Raw genomic sequence first — 21,235 nt, forward strand, 5'->3', positions numbered from 1 at the left:
ATAATGTGCAAACTCAATAAATGTTTTAGATTGTTTTGTATGTTTTAATCAAATTTTCTCAGTACTCCCCTCAACCAGCACAACTATGCACCCAGGTCAGCTAAAATGCATGTAAAGTTTGTGACCTGAATTTTTAGCCAGCTTATATATGCCTCAGAATAGATTGGCAAACAGCTGACACCTAGGTAAACTAAACATGAACTAGACCTCAAGGCATCAAAACAGACATACCTCAAAGTTTTACAAATTGCAGAAAGTGCATTCAGCTTAAGATTTAGTCTATAAAAAATACTCTCTCATCTTCATAACTCAAACTATACTGGCTGCTTATTAGCAACTGTGTCTCGAGTATAAAGGATTACAAAATTTGTTTCACAAAATATTCAGACAAGTAAAGAAAGGCATGCTATTCATTCAAGTCATACCTATTTATGTATCCTATAACAGAATATGGATTAGTAAATATTTTAAAACTTGAGTAGCAAAGATGAATGGTTCCTACTTAAGATGATGTCCCGGCACAGCAGGCTGAGGGGTCTGTTCTAGCTGCATCTCCAGGCCCATTTCCACCCGTCTCACAGACGTTACCCAAGCTGTAGACGTGCAATACTGTGATTCTGCCTTATACAGGGGCTTGCTGAGCCATAGGTGCTCACTCTCCTTATACAGAGGACAGGGAACAGGTGAGGAATGGTGCAGTTCACCATGGATGTCTGCAAACCCTTTACCTTTAACCCTAGATTGTTTTCCAGTAGCATTCTGCTTTATGTCCTCTTTCATGACCTCTGGCTGCAGCTGCTGACAGTGATAAGACTCCCCCTTTATCACAGAATGGCCAGCAAACATGTTCTCATAAAAGTATCTTTCTGCATCATCATAAGCTGGTTTCTCCAACCACACCTCTGTGATTAGCTCTTCGAAACGTGACCAATGAGGCTTGCCATTAACTGTTGGGTCTGTGGAAGTAGAAAACCTGGTAGATCTGACTAGGCCAGAAGCAATCGTATTATCTGAAGGCATATTTGGTGCTGCAGGAGTTGCAGGAGTCGACATAGCTGTCATATACCCCTCATCAGGGGTTCTCTGTATAAGACCACCAGGGTCACCATCATGCAATAAAAGAGGAAGGCGTAAGGGTTGTGAGGCAAACAGCGAGTGGAATTGTTCGATGAATTTCTTCTCAGCATCACCAAAATAAGTCTTGTTGACCCAAACTCCATGAATGACATGATGGCAAGCAACCAGATTGCTATGATTACAGTTTATGGTTGCTTGGATAGTCACTCTCTTATTTTTAGGCCTAGGCACCAAAGCAGATGGTACAGTCAATTTATTTGCCAACAATGCCTTGGCCAAGTCAGCTGCCAGCTTAGTTTGGTATTCACATTCAGCCTTTTCATAGGCATGTCTGTCAAACCACACATGATCTGCAAGCAAACCAGCCAGCACAAGATTTAATTTGGGCACAACACTTTTGGGTTTGGGTGACCGTCTTTTTCTTTGCTTCTTTCCATTTCTAGACTTCTTGTGCTCACCATTTGGCCCAGTTTCACAGCACTCATCTTGACTCACACCATTCAAGGTCTCTTCTTCGACTCCATCTAATGCAGTGGCTGCCATTACAGCCTCTCGCTCATAATGGAGTTTTTCAGCTTCATCATACTTGTGTTTGTCCACCCAAACAGTCTCCATTGGACTGGAGTGTTTCCTTGTCCTCAAAAAACAGCATTGAAAGACAATAAGCACAGTAATGAAGTTTCATCATAGCTTTATTAAACAAAGGCATACTTTTAAAGGTTTTACCATGCAAATATGGGTTGTATCCAGCAAATTTGTAAGCTTCCAATATGCAATTTTAATAACCAATCCCTTTAATATTTCACATAATCGTGGCTGCTTAAACTAACAGCCATCCAAAAAAAGTTTTAAGTTTTACCTGCCTTTTACTTTGGAGGAATTTATCCTTCATGTAATTGGGAAATGAACATCTTAGGAATTCCAAAAGCCTTTATAGCCAGTGACATGCAATACCAATTTGAGGTGGTACGCTGGCCACAAGTTTAATACAAGTCACAAATGATAAATATTTATTTTTCCTTCTGTATGTAGCAAGAAAAAAGGAATCCTGACCAATGAAATCCATAAGTATTGTCTTCTGACAGAGGATATACACATGGTACACCTTCAAATTGAATGTGGAGTACTGTTAAATTACTATAAGCTTCCTAGCATGGATCAAAGCTAAGGGCAAGGTGTTATCAGTTACTAATGTTTAGCTATACCTACAGTAAGTCACAGGCAGTGATATAACCTAACAATTAGTGATGCCATCAAAAGCTCTTTCCAGATATAACCCATATGCTTTAATATCAACATTTTATAATAAAGTTCCCAATGTTCTATAAAAGTCCATATGAATGGGTATAAACTAAAACTAACTTCATGCCACCAAAATGGTATTCACTATTCCATAGGCTACATCAGTTTCTCTGCACCGGCAGTCATGTGTTTAAATAAAATCAGACACTCCATTTCATATATGAAATCAAGTGTTACATTTCCAAAAATTAACCCCAACATGGTTATAAATTAAACAGATGTAAGACCCCTGTACAGAGATCCACTCTGGGAAAGCTATATAGGCTGAAGCCTGGAATTTTAATCAAGCCTTTAGAAAAAACAAACAGATTTTCACTATAATCTTCAGTTATCAAAAAGCAGAAAGGATGTCTACTGCAGATAGGGCACAGGACAAAAAAATATCAAACTATTTGCATCAGCAATACAGAGCTGTGCATCAAATTCTTGTCCAGTGAGACAGACTGAGCCAGGACTTTAAATATGGTAAGAAACCATTGCAGAAAGTTTTAGTATTAAAAAGTAAAAAACTGGGAACTTTATTTATATAGCACTTACATTTCCTGTAATCAAATTCATGCATGTAGTGTAAACTGAAAAAGGAAACATCTTTACATTCTTATTCAGGGTTCAATTCATTTTGGATTTTTTCATTGGTACAAAAGAGAAAAACCCATCCCTTAAGTGTATAGTAACTTTACCAAAACTAAACCAAACCCATGAGATCAAGTTAATACATTCCCTTTGAGGCTCAATGAAGATATGGAGTTTTAAAATGAGAACTTTGTATAAATGTATAAATACATGGATGATCTAATGCTGCCATTAAACTTATTACATTATAAATATTAAGAAAGCTGTTCTACTGCTCTACACTGGTGGAATACAATAAAGCAAATAGGAAGCTACTCTGAGCAACTTAGGGCATTAGAGGAACTGAAAGATGTAGAGAACTTTCATGCCCCTCCATTCTCAGAATGTTAAATCTGATGGAGCATATAGCCCTAGAGACTATCACTATACACCCAAAAGTATTTGACTTGGCCAAGTGTCTATATTAAATGCTGATTATAAACATTCTCACTCCATACTGTCCAGAATGTCTGATCACCTCATGCAAAAAAAGCAGAGTTGCTTGCCTATAAAACAAGTGTTCTCAGAGGACAGCAGGATGTTAGTCCTCACACATGGGTGACACAAAACGTATGTCAGTTTCTAACACTGACTTGGCATACTGAGCATGCCCAATACCACACATCTACAAGGGGTCCCTCTCCAGTCTTATGACAGAATTATATATAAACGAAAAATCAGGAGAAACCCAAGTCCATGGGGTGGCAGGCAGGTTTCATGAGGACTATAATTCTGCTGTTCCCCGAGAACACCTGCTACAGGTAAGCAACTCTGCTTTTTTTCTCCAAGGACATGCAAGATGATAGTCCCCACACATGGGCGAATACCTAGCTACAGATTGCTCCCCAACACAAAAGGGGAACCAACAGACACCCAACCAAGTGCCAACAGGCACAACCACCATGCTGTTGGTAACCTGGGAGGGGGGGGGGGGGGGGGAGGAAGACAGCCTGAACCCAAACACCAGGCTCTAGGGGAGGAAAGTTGGGTTCTAGACCTCAGATTGTGAAGGACAGACTGGCTGAATCTACTGTTGCATCAGCCATCCCTATCCAAGGGACAGTGAGATGAGAATGTGTAGAGAACTCCATGTCGCAGCTTTGCAGATTTCCTCCACAGGAATGCTCACAAGTGGGCCACCAATGCTGCCAAGGCTCAGAATGAGACTAGACATGACCCCCAAGATGCAGTCCCACCTGGGCATAACAGGAGATGCAGCAATCTGCTAGCAATCGGATAGGATCTATTTGGCAACAGCAACACCCAACCTATTCCTATTAAAAGAAATAAAAAGTTGGGTTGACCGTTTATGGGCTTCTGACTGCTCAAGATAGAATGCTAAGGCTCCCCCTTGCAGTCCAAACTGCACAGTGCTTGCTTGCCTTGTGCAAATGGGGCCTGTAAAGAATGTTGGTAGGATGAGGTACAGGTTAAAATGGAAGTGCATCACCACCTTAGGAAAGGAACTTATGTTGTGTTCGCAAGACCACCCTGTCTTGATAAAACTTCGTGTAAGGTGGATAAGTCACTAAGGGCTGGAGCTCACTGACCCTGCGTGCTGAGGTGACTACCACCAAAAACATGACCTTCCAGGTCACAGGTGCACAGCAGCTCAAAAGGTGCTTTCATCAGCTAAGCTAGCATAACATTGAGGTTCCAAGATACAACGGGAGGCTTTAGGAAGATTTCAAATGAAGCAGGCCCCACATGAAACGTACAATTATAGACTGTACAGAGGTGGGCGTACCATCTACACCATAGTGGTATGCACCAATTGCACCAAGATGAACTCAAACTGTTGGTTTATAAGCCAGCTTCCGATAGGAATAAAAAGTAATCAAGCAGTTTTTGTGTGGGATAGGAGAACAGCTAGGGCCTTCTGCTCGTACCAGACAGAAAACCTCCACCACTTCAGTCCATAGATCTTTCTAGTGGAAGGCTTTCAAGAAGCCACGAGGGCCCAAGAAATATCCTCAGAGATTGAGTGGTTACAGAATTAACCTCTCAACATCCAGGACCTGAAGATTGAGATGTCACAACCTGCTTCAACCTTGCGGGATGAGATTTGGTTAAATCCCCAGACTAATCGGTCTCTGGATGGCAACTTCCATAGGAGTGGAAACCAGACCTGTCTGTCTCAGCCAATAAGGGGCTAAGAAGAAGCTCATAGTTCCCATGTCCTCACAAAGCTTCAGGAGTCTTTGCCACTAAAGGAATTGGAGGATATGTGTACAGAAGACCTTTGCCCCAATGATTGGGCAAGGGTGTCCAAGGATAAGAACAAGGCACTTCCTGTTGCAAAGGGCCACAAATAAGTCTATATCCAGGCTCCACCAGAGGCAGAATATCAGATTCACCACCCCAATTCAGAGACCACGCGTGGGGGTCTAATGATACGACAATCTGTCCACTAACATGTTCTCAGTCCTGGCCAGGTACATGGCCCTGAGCACCATGCTGTGGGACATGGCCCACGACCAGATCTTGACCGCTTCCTGACACAGGAAGTACAATACTATACCTCCCTGCTTGTTGACATTCCACATCACTACCTGGTTGTCAGTTTGGATCAGGACAACTTTGGACAGCTGATCTCTAAAAGCCCGTAGCGTGTATCTGATCGTCCGAAGCTCCAGGAAGTTGATTCTACAACTGCATTCCTGAGAGACCAGAGACCCTGGGTGCTGAGCCCATTTATAAGCTCCCCAGCCCAGGGTGAATGCATCTGTGGTTAGGACTATTTGGGTAGGAGGACTTCAAAAAAAGATCCCCTGATCCAAATTTGAAAGTACCCACCACCAGGACGAATCCCTGAGAGATGGGTGACTGATTCAATCCAGGAGGTTCAGCATAGCCTGGCACCACTGCAACCGCAGGGTCCATTTTGCTCTGTGCATGTGTAATTGTGCCAAGGGAATGACATGGACAGTTGCAGACATATGGCCCAAAAGCCTCAACATATGCCAGGCTTACATTGTGCTATCCAGCTAGATATTGTTAGTTTGGTCACCGGTAGACCTGGTGCGTTAGGGTTAAAGGAAACAAAAAGTTGAGAAGCACGTTGAGCAGATTGTGTTCTTTGCTTGTAATACACTAATGCCCGTTTGCAGTCCAGCAGTGTAGCATACGTTCCCTGTCGTTGGAATGAGGCTTGGGAAAGAATGTTGGTAATTCTATTGTTTGATTTAAATGGAAGGGTGATACTATCTCTGAAAGGAAAGTGGATGAGTTCGAAGAACTGCTTTTTGGTGGAAAAACTGTAGATAGGGAGCGTAGTGAACTATGGCTTGCAATTCACCGATTCGTCTTGCAGAAGTAACTGCTGTTAAGAATACCACTTTCCAGGTTAAGTATTTTATGTGAGCAGAGTCCACGGGCTCAAATGGTGGTAACATTAGTTGTTCTAATACTATGTTCAGGTTCCTCGGCACTGGTGGTTTAGCAATTGGCGGACGAAGATGCGCAAGTCCTTTGATGAAACGAGATACCAATGGGCGAGTGGAGATTGGAGAAATTGCTTACCTGATAATTTTGTTTTCCTTAGTGTAGACAGATGGACTCAGGACCAATGGGTATAGTGTACTCCTGATAGCAGTTGGAGACTGATCAGATTTCAATCTGACGTCAGCCCTAGTACATATACCCCTGTAGGAAGTGCAGCTCTTCAGTATTCTCCTCGAAAAGCATTGTGGATATATGTATGACTGACTAATCTGAATAACTTTATTAACTTTATAACTTCGTTAACTTGATTAATTTGAACCGGTTGAAATGGCTATAGCTGGAGACTGCCAGTGCCCTCAACGGAGAAACGTCGACACCTGGTAGGATGGGTTTCCTAGATGAAGGAAAGCATGACTTACCCTTGAATCACTCGCTCCTGGGGATGTCCCCCAAGAATTCCATGAGTAACTGCAGCCGTGGGTGGGATGCTGAGTCCATCTGTCTACACTAAGGAAAACGAAATTATCAGGTAAGTAATTTCTCCATTTCCTAGCGTGTAGCAGATGGACTCAGGACCAATAGGATGTATAAAAGCTACTCCCGAACTGGGTGGGAGGCTGCCCGTGAGCCACTTAGTACTGTCCTTGCAAATCCTGTGTCCTCCTAGCCTGAACATCCAGGCAGTAAAACCTGGAGAAGGTGTGGAAGGAGGACCATGTCGCCACCCTGCAGATCTCGGCAGGTGACAGCATCTTGGGTTTCTGCCCAGGACACTGCCTGGGCTCTTGTAGAATGGGCCTTGACTTGTAAAGGCGGTGGCTTGCCTGCTTCCACGTAGGCCGCCTTGATGACTTTGATCCAGCGGGCTATGGTTGCTCGCGAGGCTGCTTCCCTCTGTGAAGGGCGAATAGATGGTCCGTCTTTCGTAGGGATTCCGACCTTTCCAAGTATTGGACTAGGAGTCTGCCGATGTTGAGATGGCATAGACTTCGAGCCTCTTCCGAATTCTTATGCTCATCTGGCGATGGCAGCAAGATGGTAGTGGGACACCACTATGGGGAGGAACGACTGAACTGTGTGTAACTGAATGGTTCCCGGGGTGAGTCTGAGGAACGGCTCCCGGCAGGACAGTGCTTGTAGCTCGGATATACGATGGGCTGAACAGACTGCCAGCAGGAAGGCTGTCTTCAATGTTAATAGTCTGAGAGACAGGCCGTGGAGAGGTCTGAAGGAGGTTCCTGCTAGGAATTCTAGAACCAGGTTAAGGTTCCAAAGAGGCACCAGCCACTTTAGGGGTGGTCTGATGTGCTTGACTCCTTTCAGGAAGCGGGAGACATCTGGGTGAGAGGCTTTGCTGCCACTCTCGCTCTTGGTTCCGTAGCATGACAAGGCTGCCACCTGTACCTTGATGGAGTTGAGGGACAATCCCTTATGTAGTCCATTCTGTAGGAATTCCAGAATCACAGGAATTTTGAGTGTGGTATGATGTCTAGGTCCTTGCACCAGGATTCGAATACTCTCCAAATCCTTATGTATGTTAGGAATGTGGAGAACTTGCATGCTCGGAGTAGGGTGTCAATTACTGCCCCCGAGTATCCTCTCCTCCTTAGGCGAGCCCTCTCAATGGCCAGACTATAAGAGAATCGAGCTGGATCCTTGTGGAGGATCGGTCCCTGTTGGAGCAGGTCTCTGTGTGGAGGTAGCGGCAGGGGGTTCCCTGCCAGCAGTCTTTGCATGTCTGCATACCGCTGTCTTCTTGGCCAGTCTGGGGCCACTAGAAGTGGTGTTCTCTCTTGTGGATGATCGCGCCCAATAGGGGCCACGGTGGGAAGGCATATAAGTCTCCTGTGGCCAGGTCTGTACCGCATCGATTCCCTGGGACTGGGGTTCCTGCCCGTGGCTGAAGAAACTGGGTACCTGGGCATTGGACCAGTTTGCCAGGAGGTCCATGGTTGGTTTTCCCCAACGGTTTACTATCAATTGGAATGCTTTGGTTGACCATTTCCATTCTCCTGGATGTAGTCCGCTGCGACATTGTCTTTCCCGGGAATGTGGATGGCCGAGATCTCTTGAAGATTCACTTCCACCCATGACATTAGGAGGTCTATCTCCAGAGACATTGTTGGCTTCTGGTTCCTCCCTGACGGTTGATGTAGGCCACTGTTATGGCATTGTCAGACATTACTGTGACCGCTTTGTCTCGGAGTCAGTGACCGAACCTTAGGCAGGCTAGTCTGACTGCCCGGGCTTCTAGGCAGGTATTCCATCCTGACTCTTCTTTGTTCCATTGCCCTTGGGCGGTTAGCTCCTGGCAGTGTGCTCCCCATCCTCATAGGCTGGCATCTGTGGTGAGTAGGATCCAGGTTGGGGAGGATAGTCTCGTTCCCTGGCTCAGATGGGCTTCTTGTAGCCACCATCAGAGCTGGGCCCGAACACTTTCCAGAATCGGAAGCCGTACGGTGTAGTTCTGGGACAGTGGATTCTATTGTGATAGCAGTGAGCGTTGTAGGGGTCTCATGTGAGCCCGTGCCCATGGGACTACTTCCAGAGTGGGTGCCATGAGGCTGAGAACTTGTAGATAATCCCATACTATGGGGCGAAGTTTGCTCAACAGGGTTTGTAACTGGGTCACTAATTTTGATCTCCTTGTCTGTGTCAGAATGACCTTGTCTTGTTTGGTGTCGAACCAGACTCCCAAGTATTCTAGAGATTGGGAGGGCTGCAGGCAGCTCTTTGTTTGTGTTGACTACCCACCCGAGGCTCTCCAGTAGAGTTTTGACTGTTGGTAGCCTGGTGGCTTTCCTCCGGGGATTTCGCTCTGATCAGCCAATCGTCTAGATAAGGGTGCACGCGGATTCCTTCCTTCCTCAGCGTTGCTGCCACCACCACTATGATCTTGGTGAACGTCCGGGGTGCAGTGGCTAACCCGAAAGGTAGTGCCCGGAACAGGTAGTGACTGTCCAGGATCGAGAAGCGTAGAAAACACTGATGCTCTTGATGGATCAGAATGTGTAGGTAGGTTTCCAACAGATCCAGGGCAGTAAGGAACTCTCCCAGTCGTATTGCCCGTATTACCGAGCGTAGGGTTTCCATGCGGAAGCGAGGAATCTTCAGGTGACTGTTTACCGCCTTTAGGTCCAGGATGGGTCTGAACGTTCCTTCCTTCTTGGGAATGATAAAATAGATGGTATAATGGCCAGTATTTTTTGTGGAGGCACCGGTGTTATAGCCTTTAAGGCTAGTAATCTGGTCAGTGTAGCTTCTACTGCCATTCTCTTGGAAGGGTTGTGGCAGGAAGAATCCACAAACTTGTCTGGAGGGAGGTGGTGGAAATCCAGGTAATATCCCTCTCGAATGATGGATAGGACCCACTTGTCCGAAGTTCTCGACCCATCTTTGGTAGAATAGGGCCAGTCTGCTCCCTATGGCTTCTTTCTTTGGATGGGTCGGCTGATCTTCATTGTGGGGTGCGACTGGGGCCTGGGACCGAGCTGGCTCCCCTTTTATTGTGCTTGTTCCGAAAAGATTGGCTCCGGCCTGTGGGATGGGCCGCTTGATATGAGCTTCTATATGGGTTGAAGTGCTGTGATCCTCTGCCCCTGGAGGTCCGGGGGAAGGATCGCTGGTTTCTCTTATTCCTGTCCACCAGTAGCCGCGGCAGTGGGGACTCGCCCCACTTGTTGGCTAGTTTCTCTAGTTTGCTTCTGAACAGGAGTGCTCCCTTGAAAGGCATCCTTGTGAGTCTTGTTTTGGAGGATGCGTCTGCTGACCAGTTTCGGAGCCAGATCTGTCTTCTGGCTGCCACGGTGGATTTATTTTATTTAAAAATTTTTCTATACAGTCGTTTAGTAATATACCATCACAAAGGTTTACATTTCGGCACAAAATAGGTTGGTTTGGTCTCTAAGTTATCCATGGTGTGCCAATATTTTACGGTTACATAGTTCAGTAATATACTCTAAATGAGAGATGGGTTGGGGTTACCATTTATATGATTTTGTGAAAATCATGTGATTACCGTTTCAATTTAATATTTAATAATGAAACGGTAACAAATAATAAAATTCTCTAGCTGCTGTGCGTACCAGATCCGAAGCGGCGTCAGCGAGGAATGATACGGCTGGTTCCAGGGCTTCCCCAGGAGTGTTGTTCCTGGTCCGTGCTAAGCAGGCACATGTCACCACGGCACAGCAGGCTGCGATCTGTAAAGACATAGTGGAGACGTCAAAGGAATGTAAGGATAGATTCCAGATGTCTGTCTCTTGAGCATCCTTGAGTGCTGCTCCTCCCCCTCCACCGGGGATAGTAGTGTGCTTCAAGACCACGCAGACCATGGCATCCAATTTCGGACATGCCAGGAGATCTTTGGCGGCAGGGTCCAGAGGGTACATGGCTGCCAGAGCCCAGCCCCCTTTGAACGTGGTTTCTGGGGCATCCCATTCTAGGTCAATTAGTTGCTGGATGGCTTGTAATAGTGGGAAATCTGATGAAGTCCCTCCAAAGGTGGGTTCAACTTAGGTTCCCCCAATGCACTTATGCCTGGGATGGCAAGCTCTTTTAGGCTGTGTGTGACCAGGTCTGGAAGTTCGTCCTTGGTGAAAAAGCATCTCATGATTCGATAGGGTTCTGTCCCCGGGAGTTCCCCTTCCTCCAGGGGTTCTGACTCCTCATATGAGATGTGTGTGTCCCCGAAGGTGGGGCTTCTGGGCGGTGGGATCACTTCCCTGGGCATGGCGGGTCCTGACATGAGGTCCTCTGGTGGGACCTGTGACCGCATTGTAGGAGGCCCTGGTTGCATGTGGACGAAGGTATGCAAACCTTTGAAGAATTCCACCCAGGAGATAGAAGCTGGGTCTAGACTAGGAGGCGCCTGTCCCTGGGGAGCCCCGTTTCAGGGGGGTCCCGCTGTGCTAGGTCCGGTACCGGCTCGGGAGGGCCATGAGTTGGGTCCCCTAGGGCCTCTTCGCACTGTATACACAGGGCCGTGGCCTCCTCATGCTGTGCAGCTCTAATGTGGCATGCTGGGCAAAGACCCTGAGCTTTGAGCTTATTTTCAGGCGGTGCCAGGTTTGTGCGCGCTGGTGTGCATCTAAGATGCGTGCATCGGTTCGGTGCGTGCAGAACAACGTGAGCGCAGTTGTGCGCATGGGTCGCACAGTGAGCGCGTGGCTATACGCTTTGCTTGTGCGCACAAGGGATTTGTGCGCACGGGTCGAGACTGCGGACAGGGCGGTGAACAGGGCCAAAATGGTGACGGCAACCACACGGACAATATGGAGACCACCTCGGAGGGTCTCCAACGTGGGAGGACCCTCAGATCTGACTGGGGTCTAGCCCTGCTAAGGCAGATCAACCTGGTGGCACTGGGTCCTGGCTGGCGACCTGTGCGTCTCCTCGAGCTTCAGAGATCGGAGACTTAAATAGATTTCTGCCTTGTCTCGGCACTTCCCGATTTCGTTCCGGGCGGGGGGGGGGAGGGGGGGTGGAAAATACCTTCACCGCCGTGCTCAAGGTTGCACCCGCTGCCTCTCAGCCTCATCCGATGTCAGGGGCTAGGTCCCTGCTGAGGGTCGGCCGTCAGTCCGAGGCTTAACTCGGAGGGATCGTGGAAATCACCTTGGGAATCTCGACTGGGGGAGGAACCCAACGGGTGTCACCGCAGGAGAGCGGGGCTCGTCTGTAGAGGCAAGATTTCTTTGGTAAAGTTTACTCTAACGCTGTGCTAGCATGCATAGAGTCCCTAGCTGCTATGGAGACGGAAAATACTGAAGAGCTGGACTTCCTGCAGGGGTATATGTACTAGGGCTGACGTCAGATTGAAATCTGATCTGTCTCAAACTGCTATCAGGAGTACACCATACCCATTGATCCTGAGTCCATCTGCTACACGCTAGGAAAAGGCTGATTTTGGTACGGCCTATGGTAAGCTGCAATTGCACTCAGATGAATTCTAATAGAGGAGATTGCGAGACCCAAAGCATAAGGTATAAAGGTAGTCCAGGAGTAGCTCCGGGGAACAGTCCAAGTGGGGAATTTTATTAGATGTGCACCAGTTGGTGTAGCATTTACACTTGAACCCATAATTGCGCCTAGTTGACCGTTTTCTAGATTCAAACAATACCTGCTGGGCTGTTGCAGAAATGCCTTGCTCGTTTAGCAGGAGCCGCTCAATCTCCATGCCGTCAAGTGAAGAGAGGCGTGACATGAATGAAGAAGCGTGCCTTGTTGGATTAGATCTGGCCGATTCGGCAGACGAATTGGGTCTGTTATGGAAAGGCAAAGTAGATAACTATACCATGGTTGTCTGGGCCACGCAGGTGCTACGAGGATTAATTGTGCCCGGTCTGTTATACACTTCTGAATAGTTCTCAGGATGAGCGGAATTGGAGGGAAGGAAGCATACATCAGGCTTTCGTGCCAAGGAATCAGGAATGCATCTTGTGCTACTTTGTTGGGAGTTGGCCATAGTGAGCAGAAACTAGGAAGTTGAGCATTCCCCTCTGTTGCAAAGAGATCGATTGTCTGAGTCCCCCATTGTCGAAAAAGACTTTGAACTACATCTGGGTTGAGAGTCCATTCGTGACGATAAAACACCCGACTTAATCTGTCCACTCTGGAATTTGCAATTCCTGGCAAGTATGCTGCTTGCAGATGAATGGAATGTTGGTGTGCTAATTGGAAGATCAGCAGGGCTTCCTGGCAAAGGGACCACGAACCGGACCCTCCTTGTTTATGTAAAACAATGCCACTTGGTTGTCCGTGTAGATCATTCTGCAACCCTGCAGATGGGACTAGAATGCTTGGAGGGCATTTCGGATCGCCCGAAGTTCCAATAGATTGGTTTGTAAATGTTGTTCGGATGGGGACCATAGACCTTGAGTTTCCAGGAGGTCTAGATGGGCTCCCCATCCTTTGCGGGATGCATCTGTAGTTAGGACTGCATTGTGAGGAGGTGGGTTGAACAATGCTCCCTTGGAAAGGGTGGATTTCTTGAGCCACCAACTGACGTCCTTTGCCATTTCCGAAGTATTAGGCGGTTGTGCAATGGTTGCGAGTATTGAATCCATTGTCGCTTCAACCCCCATTGTAGAAGACATGTGAAGTCTGGTATTGGGAGCAGTGAAAATGGCTGCTGTCATATGACCCAACACCATTAGGATTTGACATGCCATCAGTTTGTGCGTGCAGAGAAGAATTCGTAGGAGGCAACATTTCGAGTTTTCTGTCTTCCGGTAGGAATGCTCTGTGGCATATCGTGTCTAGTCGGGCACCAATGAAATGAAGAATTTGAGTGGGTTTCAAGTTCGATTTCTGATAATTGATTATCAGACCCAGAGCATTCAGACATTCCATCAACTGTTGAAGGTGTTGTACCAATATCTGCGGGCTCAACGCAACGAGCCAATCGTCCAGCTATGGAAAGATTGTCATCCCTCTCTGACGTAAGTGAGCCACCACCACTCCCATACACTTGGTGAAGACTCTGGGTGCTGCCGAGAGTCCAAAGGGGAGAACTTTGTATTGGTAATGTTGCTGCTTGTATTGAAAGCAGAGGTACTGCCACGAGGACGGATGGATAGGAATGTGTGTGTAGGCATCCTTCAAGTCTATTGAGCACATCCAATCGTTTGGTTGTAGCAGGGGAAGAATGGACTTGAGGGACACCATTTTGAACTTCTCCTTGACTAGATATTTGTTCAAGTCCTGGAGAGCCAGGATTGGATGGAGTCCTCTCGATTTCTTTGGAATGAGGAAATATGGGGATTAGAACCCTGTGTTCAGGGTTGTCTGTGGTACAATTCGGACTGCTTGTTGTAGAAGCATGGAGACCTCTTGTCAGAGTTGAGGATGATATTTTCATACCGACTGATGTAAATGAGGGAGGAGGGGTTTTGTTGTAAACTGGAGTTGATGCCCTTGTTTTACTATATCTAGAACCCACTGGTCTGAAGTGATCGCTTCCCACGCAGGTAGGCATTGTTGAAGTCTGCCCGGGAGTGCTTGCTGTAGTAGTGGTAGCTGAAGGTTCAAAAAGACTGCGTGGATTTTTATCAGGGCCGCCGGCTGCTGTGCCTGCTGCCTTTGGGTCCTCTGTTTCCCTCTTCTATTCTGTGATGGTTGAGGCGTTTGCTGCCTTTGATACTGAGGGCATGAAGATTGCCGATAAGGTTGAAAAGAACAATATGGCCGTCTAGCAAAGGGTTGGCGTCGACTGCTGCCAAAGTATCGGCGTGAAAAGGAAAATGGCAACTTTATCATAAGTTTTCCGTGTCAGGGCTCCATTTGTCACCCATGTTTGAGGACTACCATCCTGCTTATCCTCTGAGATTGGCAATTCTAAATTCTGTAAAATCTAATTTTGAAAAAGGTAAAAAACCCAGGAACTTTCCAGGAATGGTGTTCCAAAACTGAATGTAAAGAGCAGACTTGACATGTTTTTAGCAGTTAAAACCCTCAAAACAAAGATCTGTATTCCAAAACTATATGGTTTTGCCAGATAGTCTAAAAGCAGCACTTTATAGCTGCTACGTACTGTATGTTTACAGTCAATGACATTGAATGGGACAGCAAAATCATGTCCCTGCTTCTGGTCACAAAACAGATTTGGTATAGTTCCATTTCTCTGACAATACCAGAAAAAGCCAATGTCCATCATTTTCATGGTAGACATTACAACATTATCATCAGCTGGACATTACAATGTCCCTGTAGAACTGCACCAGAGTGCTCACAGGACGTCAAACAATCTGTAAAGAAAGGAGAGGGAACCCCATACAGCAAAGGTGAATTTTAAGATGCAATTATCACACTTGTCTCTAGATGTACCTAAATGGCCCAACCCACTGGTCTGGAACGATCTGAGTATGTACAGGAAATCAAGTTAACTTTATATCCAAAATGCCTTATATAAGGGATTGTACCAATTTACCATGCAACTAAGAATGTAAAGTGTCTCAATTCATTTCTATTAACCCCATCAGCCACTACATACAGTGCACGCAAAGAAATGTCAGCATCTAATGCTGGAGGAAGCTTAATGCTCACATTTCTATACAGTAATAAGTGGCAACTATGAAATAAAGAACACAAAATAAAACTGAAGATGTAAAAAGCATACTAAGAGGAAAAATGACATTTCACATATCAGCATGAATAAATGCCAACAGAAAATAGAGTCCAGCAGAGAAGAGTCCCCACTAATTATAAAGTTTAAAAAGAAAAATGTGATTGTCTATGGATTGCTCTAGAAGTTGTCTTGGCCTTTAGTTTCCTGATTCCTTCCAGTTATTTATGAAATAATCTCTCTAAGAATATCATCTTTTGGTCTAGCCAAGTAATGAACTTATGGCACAAGTCTCCAAACTGATACGCCTCAATTTTACTGGCCATCAAAACAGACAACTCTCACTAAAATGAAGTCTAAGTGAAACGGGCACCAATCTGTTAATACTAGATTTCTGACCCTTTAGAAAAGTCCCCAGCACAGGTCATGGCTGCTTAATCAGGTTTCTCCTCCAGCAGAGGAAGAAAATGGGAGTGATTGAGTATACAAAGATTGACATGCCCATAATCATGTTTACGTAAAACCCATAATGGTTTTATGTAAACAAAAAGCTTCACAAATTCAGTAAGCTCAACTATATATTTCTTTTTCATGAATAAAATCCCTACACAGTTCACAACAGGTTATCTTATAGGCTGGAAGACAGCCGCCTGCATCCAAAAGTTAAAAAGCAAAACAAAAAATGCCCTTTGGATTGTTTTTAGATTAGGCCACATTATGTGCCTTGTATTGTTTACTGTGTTAACACATGGGAACACTCATATCTGGCAAGACAACCACAATTTGGTGACATTGTAAATTTATTTTATTTTAAAATATTTATATGCTGTGTAATCCAATGCTCTTAGCAGCTAACAAGAAAGATATAGTATTAAAAACAAACCAAATACTTGTCCAAGTAACAGAAAATGAGGCAAGCAGAACACATCACAGCTACAAGTTAGAAATATGCCAATCCTCACAGACAAATAGGGAACCTCAAAATCATTTGAAATCATTAAAAAGGTGTACGTTCAAATTTTTCTTAGATGCTTTCAAGGAGTCAGGCAAGCAGGTTCAATAAGGCTTTGGCCTGCCCCTAAATATTCTCACAATTTTCTTCTAGTGCTATTAACTTGACTGAGGGAACGCACAAAACACATCAGCCAGCTGAATGTAAATCTGGTAGGGTTATGAATTTTTAACAAGGCAGTAAGTAATACATGGAGTCACTACTCAATGTTTTATAAACTGTAGTGAGTACCTTGTATTTTATTTGCCAGTGTACCGGTGATCATAGCAGAAGATGGTATGCAAACCTGAGACAGAAGCAAAGAGGGCATGAACAAAACGAGTCAGGCAAATGAAGAAAATGGCTGAATACATGCAATTATGATGTACAAATCAAGCGCATGTTCTCCAGTGGAGCTACAACCACTTCAAAATGTGCCAAAATTCTTTTAAGAAAAACACTGTCCGTGAGGATTAAAGAATGATTCTGAAATAGACCTGTTCTATTGGTACTAGGAATACGTTCATATTCCTGGAGAGGAATTAGCAATTTTGTTTTTTAGCATTCTATTATAATTATCACTTATTTCCCCCAACAATATTCATCTTCAATAAACCAACCAAAAATTAAAACATGGCACATGATAGACTCCCATGGAAAATACACAAAGGCATTTCTGATGCATGTGGGAACAGTAAATGGGGTTGTCCACAACATAAGCAACACACTTCATGAATCAGGTACTCATACACAGTTGGAACAGTACAGGGATCATTAGAAAACCCAGACAAAGGTGGACATGCATGTGGCTAATACTTACTTCTAGTGTTAGTGCCTATGACAGCATTAATAGAAGAAAACAGCAAAGTTAGGGAAATTAGAAAAGTTTGTTTATGATGCATTAACATCCAAGAGGCAGCTAGAATTGTAGCAGCAAGATAAAGACTTATAACATCTGAATTCCTTCCCAAGCACTTTATGTCAGAGGCTTCAGGTAGAAGTGTTTGAGTTAGAAAGTGTGCCTTTAGAAAGTGCTTCTAGAAGCAATCCTTAGTAAACAAAAGCTAAAACTTTCATTTAAAATACAAATGCCCAAAATGTCTTGCTCTAAACTTTGACAGAATTCCTAGGGTATGGAGACCTTGGGGGTGGCTTCCAAACTGGTCCTTAGTCAGGATTTCAGGATATACTTTCTATTAGGGGTGAGATATTTGCATTCACTGCCTTCATTGTTTACAATTCATTCTCTTGCATCTTCATTGTGGATATCACGAAAACCCAAAACCCAACGGGCTGAGCCACTTCCCTTTGCCAACCCCCTCCAGAGTCAGGATGGGGCACAACTGGTCTAAAGATGCAAATAGTAACCTAGTAAAATGACAGCAGGAAGACTTAATTGGTCCATCCAGTCTGCACAATTACAATTCTTCCATTTTAAGAAGCTCAATTTCCCATACTCACCACAACTACCCAGCCTCCATTTCATTTGACTTTCCAACACTCTTCCCATCACTGCCCTCCATATTAGTCTCAAGTATACCCAGAATCTGCAAAACTACAAGCCTCCACCAGCAAACAGTTTTAGCCATAGTATTTCTCCGATTCTTACAAGGCCAATAATAAATCCAACACTGAGGTCCCCCCCTACTATGTTTTTTTACTACCAAGCTTTCTAATAATCCACATAACTCCCAAAACTAGGCAAACCATTATCCAAAACTTCTGACCGCCCCATGCTCATTGCAGTTTGGGTTTTAACCACTGTCACTCCATGCATGATAGCCCAATGCATTCTTGGAGCCCCACCTCTGCTGTTAGGGTCATAACTGCTACTTCATGCAAGTTACTCCAATGCCTTCTTGCACACATAAGTGGTGGTTTACTATTGGCCTCATACATATTACTAGGCTACTCCTATAGTGCTCCTACATCATGCTTCTGCTATCCCTTCACTTTTTTCAAGTAAGGATCCTCTGTTTATCCCACAACTTAAGCTTCAACCATCCAGCCCAAGAGACCATTCCAATACCCTTTCTATGGAATAATATTTTCTGAAGTTCACATAACAGTTTAATCTTTTTCTTCAGATGACACAAAGTCCCATATTGTTTTACAATTCTCCCATGGCACCTGGTTGCCTCCAACCACTTGACATCCTCACCAGTAAACACCCACTCTCCTCCTCCCACCCCAACAGTCTTCAAATGAAATCTTGAACTTTTGTTAGAAGTGAAATGCAGATCACAGTGATGGCATTCTAGCTTGCATCTAAATGCAAAAAAAAAAAATGCAAACTGTTCTCTAAACACATTTGAACAGGTCACTGAGCAGTCTCCCCCCTCCAGAATAAACCTTTTGACAAAGTTTCCATTTTTGGTGTGACAAGTACTATTCAAAGACTATTTCTCTCTGTCCTTCTGCATTCAAATGTCTAGTCCCATATCTGAATTTTTCACTGCCAAATGGAAAGCCTAATCATATACATAAGGATGAAAAGAATAATGGAGAAATTTACCTGTGAGTTATGCTCCCCTGCCAGCAGATGCTGACTGAGCAAGCTGACGTCGCAGTATAGTACTCCTGGGGGAATTCTGCACAAAAAAAACACTTAATTCTGCAAACTTTATATTGGTCAAAATAAAGACTGTCATGTAAATTGTGTTAAGTAATTACATTTTAAATTAATACAGAAAAAAATGTACTTAGATATGCAGAATTTTAAATATTTTGAGCAGAATTTCCCTAGAAATTCACTGTAAGGGTGTCCCTTCCACTCGCTCTCCCTACTCCCCTGGCCACTTTGCCCTCTCAGGCCCCAACTCCTCCACCTGCCAGTATCTCTACCCTCCACCTCTAGGCTCAACCCCTTCCACTCTATCGCCAGCCCCAGAGTTTGACCCTGTTCTCAGTACTGCCCCTCACACAGGCTCCCTCTCTCTAATACACACTCTCATACAGGCTCCCGCACTCTCTCGCATACACACAGATCCCCTCATACAGGGTGCCTCTCTCTTGCATACACATCCACACAAGCTCCCTTTCTTTCACACATATCCTCACACAGGCTACCTAGGTCTCTTCTCACGCACCCCTTCACACAGGCTAGCGCCCTCACATACACACAATCCCTTTTTCATACACACCAGCTCCCACTCTCTCACACACACATACACACTCCTTCACAATCCCCTCATATAAACTCCCTCTCTAGCACCCACCCTTCACCTCCCATGCTCTCACCCTCTCCTCCCTCACCGGGACCTTCATCTTTGCAGCGAGCGGAGCACACTCAGTTCGCGGCACACAGGGGCCTTCATTTTCGCCGCAAATGGTGCACCAGGGCCTTCCATCTTCGCATGCACCGTTTGCGGCATGCTAGGGTCTCCTCTGCCATTTTCTGCGCAAAATTGCAGGAGTCCCTAGCCTGCCAGTATTCTCATCAAAAAGCAACTGTGGACAGACTAGCAAAACACTTGATTAAAACCAAACACTGAACTCGAGTAAAAACAAAGGTACCCTAATCTAAGGACTGGAGGAACACTTACCAGTAATCCCATGGGATCAGTATTCCCACAGGAGGACCATGAACAATCAAGTGGCAGCTGAGGGTGGCAAGCTGAATCCATCTGTCTACAAGGAAAACAAAATCATCAAGTAATATCTCCATTTTCTAGCGGGCAGACAGATGCACTCAGGATCAGTGGGATGTACCCAAGCTGCTCCCGAACAGGGCAAGAGGCTGCCCTTAGTCCAGTCAACACTGGATCCTCCCAGGCCTGCACATCCAGATGATAAAATCTGGAAAAATATTTAAGGAGGAGCACGTTGCACTATGGCAGATCAATGAGAGACAGACAAACCTCCGCCCATGACACTACCTGAACCCTAGTGGAATGAGCCTTAACCTGAGCAAGCAACTGGTTCTCATCTACATATGCAGCTGTTACCACCTCCTTAATCCAGCAAGCTACGGAAGCCTGCGAAACAGGTTAACCCTTCTTCCTTCCACTAAGAAGGACAAACAGGCTGTCTGACTTTAGAAAAGGTTCAGAAACCTCCAGTTACTGCACAACAAGTCTCTTGACATCCAAGGAACACAAAAGGCGAAACTCCTCTGTGTCTCCGATTTTATCTAGAGATTGCAAAGAAATGGACTGATTCAGATGAAACAGACTACCTTAAACAAGGACAAAACAATACAAGGACAAAACGCAGCACCCCTGGGAGTCACCTGAAGGAATGGCTCCCGGCAAGACAATGCCTACAATTCTCAAATGCAATGCACAGAACATATAGCCACCAGGAACACTGTCTTCGGGGTCAACAACCATAAGGAAAGGCTGCGCAGCAGTCAAAATGTAGGGACCGCTAAAACATCCAGCACCAAGTTAAGACTCCACAATGGAACAGACAACCACAAGGGAGGCCGAAGGTGCTTTACCCCTTTCAAGGAATGGGCCACATCAGGATGGGACAACAAGACTACGCCATTCACCGTGCCTCTGAAACATGTAAGAGCTGCTACCTGAACCTTCAAGGAATTAAGAGCCAATACTTTATTCAAGCCCTCCTGTAAAATATCCAAAAGCAGCGGGATCCTAACCGAATGAGGAAGAACACCACACTCCTCGCCCCCAAGCCTCAAACACTCCAAATCCACACATACATCAGAAGTGGAGAACTTCCAAGCACAGAGTAAAGTAGAAATCACTGCAGAAAGATAACCACGTTTCAACAGGTGAGCC

The 21,235-nt window shown here is 45.2% G+C and overlaps 2 protein-coding genes across 4 annotated transcripts in view; both read right to left on the reverse strand.

The window, feature by feature from the left end:
• EEF1D (eukaryotic translation elongation factor 1 delta) overlaps positions 1-21,235 on the reverse strand; it is a 200,331-nt gene that overhangs the window by 144,364 nt on the left and 34,732 nt on the right. The gene's annotated exons all lie outside the window — the stretch shown is intronic.
• On the reverse strand, positions 296-17,325 carry LOC115085785. 2 transcript variants are annotated; one of them, XM_029592194.1, is made up of 2 exons: positions 17,311-17,325; positions 296-1,714 (listed from the first exon to the last, which is right to left on the reverse strand). In XM_029592194.1, the coding sequence occupies exon 2, from the start codon at positions 1,690-1,692 to the stop codon at positions 499-501; it is 1,194 nt and encodes a 397-aa protein (XP_029448054.1). In that variant the 5' UTR covers positions 1,693-1,714; positions 17,311-17,325; the 3' UTR covers positions 296-498. The 2 variants fall into 2 exon arrangements, with proteins under 2 accessions (XP_029448054.1, XP_029448053.1); XM_029592193.1 differs by lacking the exon at positions 17,311-17,325 and adding an exon at positions 16,743-16,797.

The sequence above is a fragment of the Rhinatrema bivittatum genome, chromosome 2 (genome assembly GCF_901001135.1).
Source record: "Rhinatrema bivittatum chromosome 2, aRhiBiv1.1, whole genome shotgun sequence".
Classification (NCBI taxonomy): Eukaryota; Metazoa; Chordata; class Amphibia; order Gymnophiona; family Rhinatrematidae; genus Rhinatrema; species Rhinatrema bivittatum.